Source organism: Amblyomma americanum, chromosome 4 (assembly GCF_052857255.1).
Source record: "Amblyomma americanum isolate KBUSLIRL-KWMA chromosome 4, ASM5285725v1, whole genome shotgun sequence".
Lineage (NCBI taxonomy): Eukaryota > Metazoa > Arthropoda > Arachnida > Ixodida > Ixodidae > Amblyomma > Amblyomma americanum.
The window spans coordinates 145234522-145244808 of NC_135500.1; the positions used below are offsets into that span (position 1 = coordinate 145234522).

At 49.2% G+C, this 10287-nt stretch overlaps 1 protein-coding gene across 4 annotated transcripts in view; it reads right to left on the minus strand.

The window, feature by feature from the left end:
- Orp8 (Oxysterol-binding protein-related protein 8) overlaps window positions 1–10241 on the minus strand; it is a 90189-nt gene extending 79948 nt beyond the window's left edge. For 2 of the 4 annotated variants that reach the window (XM_077661919.1, XM_077661913.1), the window contains exons 1-2: window positions 9973–10163; window positions 9435–9474 (exon numbers count right to left, since the gene is read on the minus strand). In XM_077661919.1, coding sequence (XP_077518045.1) covers window positions 9435–9474; window positions 9973–9987 — 55 coding nt within the window. In that variant the 5' untranslated portion in view covers window positions 9988–10163. Of the gene's footprint in view, window positions 1–9434; window positions 9475–9972 lie in introns of all 4 variants that reach the window. The other 2 variants (XM_077661916.1, XM_077661918.1) reach the window with 2 other exon arrangements.
- Window positions 10242–10287: the final 46 nt, after the last annotated feature.

Below are 10287 nucleotides of genomic sequence, written 5' to 3' on the forward strand. Positions count from 1 at the left end.
TTGGACACAGCTGTCCCATCGAGTGAAACAAACAAGGACTGCACGCCAGCGAACCCCGGGAGAGCTCCCTTCGCGCGCCTAGATCTGCTGCAGGGCAAACGGTGTTCGGGTACAGGGGGGTGCAGGTGGAGGTAGGGGCCGGCAACGTGACTCGCTTGGAAAATTGCGCGCGCGCAGGTAGTCCGCGTGACGGGAAGTGTGAAAGCGGCACGCCGCGCGCGCGCTCAATAACGGCGAGTCGTGGCCGCTTTGCGAAGAGACCCGCAGTCGCGGCTCAATATAATTAACCGACTTCGTCGACCGGTCGCGTCCTGTATAAATCGAACAGGCGGCATCGAACACCGTGGAACCGCCGATCCCGAATACACTCTAATAAGAAGTAAACAGGGAGTCAGCTGTGAGAGAGGTCACCTTACTCCCTTTTTTACTCCCATATGGGTGTGTAGACAGCCCCGCACTACAAATGATAATAGCGGCGGCGCACACGAACCGCCTACCGTCGCCCACAAACTTCGCACGAATGCTCTAACGCGCTTGTGTTGACATCACAGTGTGCATGACGGTGTGATGCAGTAAACCTTCGTTGTCAGTATCGGTTAACTGGAGAGACGTAGGGGAGGCCTTTGTCCAGCAGTGGCGTAGTCGGGCTGCTGCTGATGATGACCAGCATCGGTTGTACATCTCGCTTTTCCGTTGACCGCCACTGGATTTGCTTTCGCCGTAGGCTTCTGATGGCTGGAGGCATCTGGAGGGTGAATGTTGGTGGGTGAAGGTTTCAGGCTCGTAGGTGCATATAGGAGACACATTTTCACCAGTGGGTGCCCGGAGGAGACACCTGCTGTGCCCGCGGTGCCCTGAATTTCGGGACTGACAGAAAGCGAGTTTTCGCCCAGACTATACTGCTACCGCAGTAAAAAGTGGGAGAGACAGGTGTCGCCGCCACGGGCCACTTTCACAAGCAAACTTCAATAACGTCATGCGAAATTTTTCACCACGGATCTTGGGGGCAATAGACACATCGCTCGTCTTTTCCCGGCGCGATCACGCGAGTCCCGAAGCGATAGACGCCACCACAGTCAGTAATTTGAATCTGAGCGACTAGGAAGAAAATATCCGCCCAAATTTTCCAGAAATCAATACTCATTTCGCCGCCAGGCCCCTAAAAGTACAGCTATCAGATCTTGGAACAAATACCCAAAGCGGTTGCGTTCAGGCGGCAACGGAGACATTGGTTCTAAATATTACCTAGGGGAAAAGCTGGCGCCACCGTCTATGCGAGTTTCTTGAAGAGCGCTTCATCCATCGTGGATTCCGAATGCCGGGAAGACGAGGTTTCGTAACTGGCTTGGCTCGTGTAGGACCGGAAACATGGATTCTGCCTCGGAATCGGTAGCCGCGCCGCGATGCTCTTTTCTGCGCAGATTATAAATAATTTCAAAAGTGCGTTTTTCACTTTAATGAATTTAACGCAATTAGTGAAAGTTCGGCGTTATATAGGCTGGTACGGAAACTTCTGCGGCATTTCTTCGAGGTTTGCGCCTAGGCGCAGTTACGGCTCAATCCACATTTCACGCCCCAAAATAGCCAAGCCAAATAAGAAACCTGACCTTCCCGGCATTGCTGCAGCGCCCCTCCATGTTGAATTAAGTGCAGTGCGGCTAATTAATTTTCCATCTATAGCTAATACTAAGAAACTCTATGAATGGAGATGTCAATGGTGCTACTGTTGATGATGATGATGATGATGGCGACGGTGACCATGCTGAGTAGTGGGTTCACTACGGAGGAAAAACAGCCGTCAGTACGAATTGCTATCCACAATAAATCGTAAACCCTGTTTTCCCCATAAAAAAAATCAAAATTAAATCATCCCTTCGGGAAAGGGACGGAAAAATTCTGTTGACGGGACACGACCGGCACGACGCTCTGCACACCAGTGTTACACTTGTTTGTCGAAACACCGCTATTCAGAGGTGAAGGTACTCACATCAGAGGCTTAAGTGAAACCGTTTTACTTGGAGCAATTAGTGCTTTCTATTTCTTAACCCATTGCACACGAGGAAGGAATAAAATTCAGGAAAAATATGCGGTCTTTTTCTTTTGCCGTTACCTGCAGGGATCTCTCTTGTTCAATAGAATTTTCCCATTACAGAGACGAAGAAAAAAAAAAGCCCTTTCAGCGGACTGACATAAAAAACAAAACGCATAAGTTTTTTTTTTTTCGTACCTTATTTGGGGCCCCGCCTCCATCACTGCGTTTATACGTGGCGTTAGTTAGCAAGCCGGGGACGTGTTTAGCGTACACGTACACCGGTTAGCCAGACGCCGGCTGCGCACGCATAGTGGCCCCGCCCACAGCCTCGCCGCAAGCTGTTCCATGCGCTGTTAAGGGAACAGCGCCCATTACAGCGCAATGCAGCTGCGTGAGGGCGCACGAGTTTTTAAAAGGCCGATCGAGGGGGCTGTCCGATGTTCGTGCATTTTAATGAAACTTTACCTCAGGTTAATGGGTTTTCGCGTTCCCAAGCAACTCTCAGCAACGAGACATGGCGCACAGGAGGGTTCCACATAAATTTCTACGCCGATCAACATTTATCGTCTCAGCAATTCATGCGGCGTTGGCTTCCGGGTTCAAAAGCGCCAACTCGTCCTCGGCAACGCTGTGCCACGGCGGCTGATCCACCACGGCATTGGGTTGCCATATATATATATATATATATATATATATATATATATATATATATATATATATATATATATATATACATATTAACAGACAAGGCAAATGAAGTCAGGGGCTCGTTGACAAACATATTAAGGAAGCCAAGAGTCACCGAAAGCAAGGTGCATAGGGTGTTAGATGCGGGCCCCTGGTTCGTTTGTGCCGTCTCTCGCCAAGGTCGGTGTCCCCGGGTTCCGGATCGGGAGACTGCTGTGGTGGGGGTGACGAAGAGATGAGAGGGTCTTCGAGGTGAAGAAGAGACTGAAGGGTTTATTTACATTTATACAAAGATTGAAAGAGTGAATCGGGAGCTGGCGAACACACGCCAGATCGCTGCTTAAATAGGGTCCCCTGTCCCCAGGTCCTTAGTTGGGGAATCTAGTTCATTAAAAATGCGTCGAATCACTGTGATGTAGATCACGTGTCCAGTCTTCCGGGTCCGCCTTCCAGGACGCCCCCAGCCACACACTCTTGCCACTTCTGGCAGATTATGGTCCGCGCTGTCCAGGCTTCAGTGATGAAAGCCCGAAGGGGGTCCCATGGCAGCGTCGAAGGTCAGTCACCTGCACTTCACAGCGGTAGCGTGGGAACGAAAGATTGCCACCGCAGTTTGCAGAAGCTTTCACGTGGAGCGTGGGACCGAAAGGTTGCCACCGCAGTTTGCAGAAGCTTTCACGTGGAGCGTGGGACCGAAAGGTTGCCACTGCAGTTTGCAGAAGGTTCCACGTATGAGGAAAAGCACAGTCTAAGACGAAGTTGTTTTCGAAGCACGAGGATTCCGGCGACGTTGGCTTAATCAAACCCGCCGCATTTGCCACGGCTCATTTGCAGTCCCGCCGCTCGCCGGCTCCTCCGTCGTCCCCTCCGGGAGAAACATGTCCCGGGTGGGTCCGGCGTTGAGAACAAAAGACAGGTTCACCAAAGCCGTTCTCAGACAGCGGAGGGCCGTTTCACCCCGTAAACAGCAGGGAGGGGGGGGGTGGGGGGGGTGGGGGGGGGGGGGGGGGGAAGGACCTTTGTAGACGCCACCACCTGCACTCGTGGCGCCGCAACCACATCGACGGCCCTTTGAAGCCTCTGTAGATTGATGATTCCCAGTGGCTTGAATATTCTTGGCATGTTGGTGTCTCCAAACGTAACAAGGGGAATGTTTCTTCTTTTTAATATCTAGTGCCAATCAATTAGTTTCCTTTAAAGATAATTACTTATAAAGCAGCAGAAAATACAACCATGCCGCCGGTGGGATCCGAACCCACGACTTCCGAATATCGCGTCCGGTGCTCTTACCAACTGAGCTACGGCGACGGCTGTCCAATCTGCTGCTTTCGTGGGTATTTATGTTTTCCGTGTAAGCGAACCTTGAGAGTGTTCACCAGCGCCACCCTCGTCCATAGCGGTGGACGTAGCACGTCCTGTAATACCGCAAGTGTGACGTAGAACGTCATCTAACGGCGAGGGCGGAAACTGTGCGAGAGCCCTCTTATACCTAAGGCATCAAGACTGCCAGAACCGAGACCCCCGTTAAGCTATTAGCAGACAAAGCAAATGAAGTGAGGGGCTCGTTTGACAAATATATTAAGGAAGCCAACAGTAACTTAACGGGGGTCTCGGTTCTGGCAGTCTTGATGCCATAGGCAGTCTTGATGCCATAGGATTGGACAGCCGTCGCCGTAGCTCAGTTGGTAAGAGCACCGGACGCGATATTCGGAGATCGTGGGTTCGGATCCCACCGGCGGCATGGCTTTTTCTGCTGCTTTATAAGTAATTATCGTTAAAAGAAACTAATTGATTGGCACTAGATATTAAAAAAAAGAAACATTCCCCTATGCACCTTGCTTTCGGTGACTGTTGGCTTCCTTAATATATATATATATATATATATATATATATATATATATATATATATATATATATATATATATATATATATATATATATATATATATACAGCAAGTGCATGTGTTCCATGCTACACTTCCACGGTCCCTCTTCCTGTTCCGACAGTTTGTACTAAATTGCACAGCCTTGAAGGCTTCTGGTCCTGCATGATCTATACTTAAGGGACGCTGAGGAGAACTCCGTCCAATTATAACCATCAATAAAAATTTATGATCTGGGTTTTTTACGGTATGTTAACGTTTGCTCGCCAGAAAAGAAAAGCGTTTACGGCTGAGAAAATTGGCGTTAAAATTTTCCCGCCGCTAAGATTCAAACTCGTGACTTTAACACCGAAGAGGACTCCGTGATCACCGTTTTGAAGTGTACGGTGGTGTTGCATAGCATCTGGTATCCGCAAAAAAAAATTCGCTGCCGACGCAAGCACATTACTCGCGAAATGGCCCGGTGGCGACAGCGACACCTGTATTTAGTTTTACGGTGTTTTCCAGCTCATTAAACCTCCGTTTTTGGCGAGAGTGGCCTTTTTGTCGTTAGAATGCCGTAGTCTATCGACACAGGCCAAACTTCAATTTGTCATCGGTGTCCCTTTAAATTCGTACCTTTCTTGGCCACGTGCTGAAGTGACCTCCACGAGCAGCCCTTTATACGTTTAATGCGTCGCAAACAATACCCGCCTGTCGATACTCGCACCACGGTCACTGAACGAGAAGAAAAATTCAAGATACTATCTATGAATGGGAGCCAGGATGCGAGAGAAATCACTGAACCAGATTTAATTAGAAAAGCGGGTGCATCATGCGTCAGCGCACCATCCATTTCAGCGAATGTCCGAATCATCATTTCTAAGTTCGGCCCCCTGATGTTGGCATTTTCAGTGGGATGACGTCATGAAGCAAATTGTATATCATGCACTTGTGTGAATAAACCGTTAGTTGGAACTGAGCGCTTGTGTTGTCTGCGTCCTTGTTTGTATGCGCTCGTACGTGGTCTTCCTTTAAAGCTATCGCGTTAAAAATGGATGATTTAGCGTAGTTACACTACGTGCAAATTTAGATGCGCTTGCATTTCGGTTTTCATTCTCTCATTGGTTATTATCCACTTCGGAGTCCTCCTGGCGCAGTGGCTAAGCGATGCCCCACTGCCATGCGATGGTAGGTGCTGTCACCGGTGGGGGCAGCGACATTTTGTGCAAAATAACTTATTTTACATAAGGACAGCATTGCTGAGATTTTGAGCACGTTAACAATGCTTACAGTAAGGCACGTTCTTTTACTAGCTTGCAGGCGTTATCGTCACCGTGACGTTAGTGTGGGTTGGTTTTTGAGGAAAGGAAATGGTGCAGTAATTGTGTCACATCTCTATGGACGCCCGACCCGAACCGCGCCATAAGGGAAAGAAAGAAAGAAAGAAAGAAAGAAAGAAAGAAAGAAAGAAAGAAAGAAAGAAAGAAAGAAAGAAAGAAAGAAAGAAAGAAAGAAAGAAAGGTGCTGTAGTGGAGGGCTCCGGAATAATTTCGACCACCGGGGACATCGCACAGCACACGGGCGCCTTTTGCCTCCATCGAAACGCGGCCGCCGTATAATGACATTAAATCTGGACGTGCAGCACCAAGTCCGAAAATAATGACATTAATAGTCAAAACTCATGGCCTAATGTCATTTCTTGTGCGCCGCGTGTGGCACGGGTGTCCGTTTAAGAGGCCGGCACCTTCGATCCGAAACGTCGTTTCCATACAGATTAGTGACCGTCTTTTCCCACTGCAGCAGAGACAACAAGCGCGTCCGTGAGTCACTCGAGGGAGCGTTCACATTCGAGCGACATTCATCTCCAGTGGGGCTCGACATTATCGTGGCCTTCAGTGCATGGGCGTGTCCGCCGTCGAGTGGGACAGACGTCGGGCACCGAGGATGTGGTCGAGGTACTTCCTGCGTGATACGCCACAAGCGACCGCGCGGACAGACAGCCCGCAAGTATGTCGAGAGAAGAAAAGGTTGCCCCCACAGCACCTCGAGCGCACTGAGTCGGAGAGCAATAATCTAGCCACTCCAAACATTATGAGTCGAATCACGATAATTCCAACTTTAAGGGAACAAAAGAATCAGTTCGAATAGACCGGAAGCTCGAAATAACGAGCCCCGCAGAGCACTCAACATGTCGGCCGTCAATTCGGTTATCTTTTGTTTTTTTGCTCATTTGATTCGGAGCCGTTCGTGTTCAACAGTAGCAATAGCCGTAACGGTGATGTTCCTGCTCCAAGTTTGCGAAAGCGCAGAGCGTCGTTTTGTCCGAACACTGTGGAACTTTTGAACTTCCAAAATTCACCACATGTGGCCAGATTTCAGCCGCGGCTAAGTAGCTATGGAGGAGCGCTGATCCATCTGAAGCAGCAGGCAACTGCAGCACACTGGCCAGCTCGCGTCTGTGCCATTACGACCCCTTCTATTTGCTTTATTTTGATTCTATGACTGACGCCCACTGCAAAAGCTCGCCAGCCTCGCTGGACCACCACGCTTCATAAGTGGCATTCAATGAGCAGCGGCAGTTTGAGACACACACATAGCAGCGACCGCATAGCGGCCGCCACCTTTGGGATCAGAAACAGTAGCGAAAACCTGAGTGTTTTGCTAACCCACTTATCGCCAACCGGTTCCCACGTACACTGTGGAACCAAGCCTCTGTACCCAAATATGGCGGCCATGCCTTTATGTGAAAACTATTAATGCGAGAGAACCCACACCCAGTCAGTCTAGATAGATGATCTTCTGAAGATTTCCAATATTCCGCCAGAAAGTCTAGGTAGATAATCTTCTTAAGATTCCAAATATTCCGCCAGAAAAGTCAGTCTGCACAGAAGCTCCGCCCACATTCCGGATTTAAAAAAAAAAAAACAGCCACAAAAGACAAGGGACAAGAGATGGACTGTTCACGCCACAACGACCGGTGGCGTGGTGGTTCACTGGTGGTTCGCGCCACAACGACTTGTCTTTTGTGACTGGTTTTTTTTTTCAAGTTACTATGAACCAACTGGCCCGCATTTCAACCCTTCTGCATACATTCCGGATCTCCGCACAGATCGAATTCCTCCACGCCAAAGAAGCAGTCCGTTGTTAAAACTTCGCTTGTTGCCTAAACACGAAGCTAATTGCGAGAAAAAGATTACAAGCTCTAGAATATTAATACCTGGCTTGTTTAATAAAGCGAAACAATAAAATACTGATTTCGCTTGCTGTTGTGACAGGCTAGCGGAGTATTACAGGACGCCGCGGCCGTGGCCCAGTGTTAACTGCTGTTTTTTTTTTTAAGTTGTATCCTACTATAGATTATCTCCCGAGGATGCCAAATGAGTAGATTCCATCAGAAACAGATTTTCAAAGGAATATAACAGCGCAAAAGTCAAACAGCACCATCGATTAACTGTTCTCTCTTCCGCACGAGTGACAATTTTTCGGCAAAGCAAGCCGGTGGCCTGAGTACCGTGACGTTTCCCAGCGTGACGTTTGAGAAAAATGCAAGGCACGAAAACCGTGAAAACAATCAACAGGAGGCCTCGCTTCCCCTTTCAACGGCGTCGAAACAAGCAGCTAGCTAGTCCAATCATGAAACACGCCAATAAGCCGTCACGCTTAACTGACCATGACGTCACTACACTTCTTTGTAACGTCACGATGGCGAACATTGTGGCAGGAAAGACAAATTTGGTCATTTAAATGCGCGCTCTTTGGTTAATGAAATTAACGGCTTTGCGCGCCCAACGAACAGGGAAGAAGATATAACTGCGAAGGGCATAACGATTCGAATGCACCAAAAAGAAATGCTCCTCGCTTAAATGCACGTTTTGTTTCTAGTTTTCTTTTATCATTATTTATTACAGCTCTTTTTTTTTTCCTTTGTGACAAAGCTATATCTGGCCATCAGGTACTTCGTTGGGAAGGCTCGGGATTAATTCCGCCACTGCACTCAACACTATTGAGGCAAGACAGTCCCCACAGATTAGTGCGAACTTCAGTGTGAAAGCTAGAGGCCCGTGTACTGTGCGATGCAGCAGTGCACGTTGAAGAACCGTAGGTGGTCGAAATTATCCGGAGCCCTCCAATACGGCGTCCCTCATAGCCCGAGTCGCTCTGGGACGTTAAACCCTATAAACCAAACCTAACGTCAGAACAACCGTTTGGACATGTTGAGGTGTCAAAGTGAAAATTGGTAGGCCACATTCACCTAGCCGATGATTTTTGGAAATCACGATGGTGGCGTGGCTTCACTGCGAATAAGAACCTGCCTGCGTCAAGCACATTACGCCATGCCCACAGCTATCACACTTGGTTTGAATCGTTATGCAGAGAGTTCGTGTAGTGCTCTGTGCGCTACTGCACTGTACTACTGATACATCGTTCTGCTAAGACCAGCTATTGCAGTAATGACGGTTAACAGGAACACTGCAGCGCGTGGCCTCGAGCACTATCAGCGCTTTTTAACGGGGCCGCGAAGAACCTGTGTAAACAGAGACCGTGCTCAATTTTGCCTGATTACGACTCCGGAACGGAATTAGGCTGCAATTAACGCAGGCAGCCACGCACTACACAAGATATGGCACGAACTCTATGCAGCAGTGTTTCGTAAAAGGAAAACTGAAGACGTAAGACGCAATTTACAAACAGAAGCAACGCAGCGACAAGTTTCAACAAATGAAGAAGGAAAACGAGGCGCGAAAAGCCGAAACCACGCGCACCGCCGAGCTCTGCAGTCCAGCGCTCGTTCCGAACCTGTCGCTTCACATAGCGCGAATCCATCATAAGATTGCAAAGGCGTCCCTTACCTCCGGACGAGCTGACAGGGCGGCTTTCTTTAAGGTGGTTCTGCAAAAAAGAAAGACGGGGGAAAGGAGAATGAGAAGCAATAAACAAAACGCAGCGGTCGACACAGCTGGCTGCTCAGGCGACTCCTCGGTCCAAGACCGCCTTACTGCTAGAAAGAAGTTGCGTGCGTGCCCAGCTGTTTGGGCCGCAACCGCACAGCGGGCGAGACGTGACGATATGAAGGTGCGGGGATATTGAATCGCAACGACCAAAGCGGAGAAACGCTCGGCTCCAAAGAGAACCGAGACGCGAGAAATGCTCGACACAGCTGATCGATACTGACAAGGTGAACAGGCGTTTACTAGGCGTTACACTACTGAAACGGCTCGCAGCCAAGCGACAACTTTCCTATCGTTCAGGACGCGCCAGCTCCGACCACGAAATACGCCGCCGGTCATCCTTCGCGAACGCTAATTCTCGCGGCAGCAGCTCTCACGGCTCCTAGCACATGAGTTGCGGACCGTCGCAGCCAATCGATGCGGCGGCCCGACATCTCACCGTTGAATCCATCATGCCTTTGTCATCGTCTCTGCGGCACAGACGTGAGTTTTTTTATCGACGACAACGCAACTCCGCTCCGTCGCGCACAGCCCAAAGCCACTTAAACCACGCCACTCCTCTTGATTTCCTTCTTCAGCGACACCTGTCTTTCAGCGTGCTCCGCTTCGCCAGCTCCGCTCTGGTAAGGTGGCTAGCTCTGGCCGCGACGATCCGAACGGCTACAACACAGACAGTGAAATATGCCGGTAACATGGTGACATCAGTTACACAAAATCACAAACCAAAATTCCTAGCAATAAAAACGCAGTACTT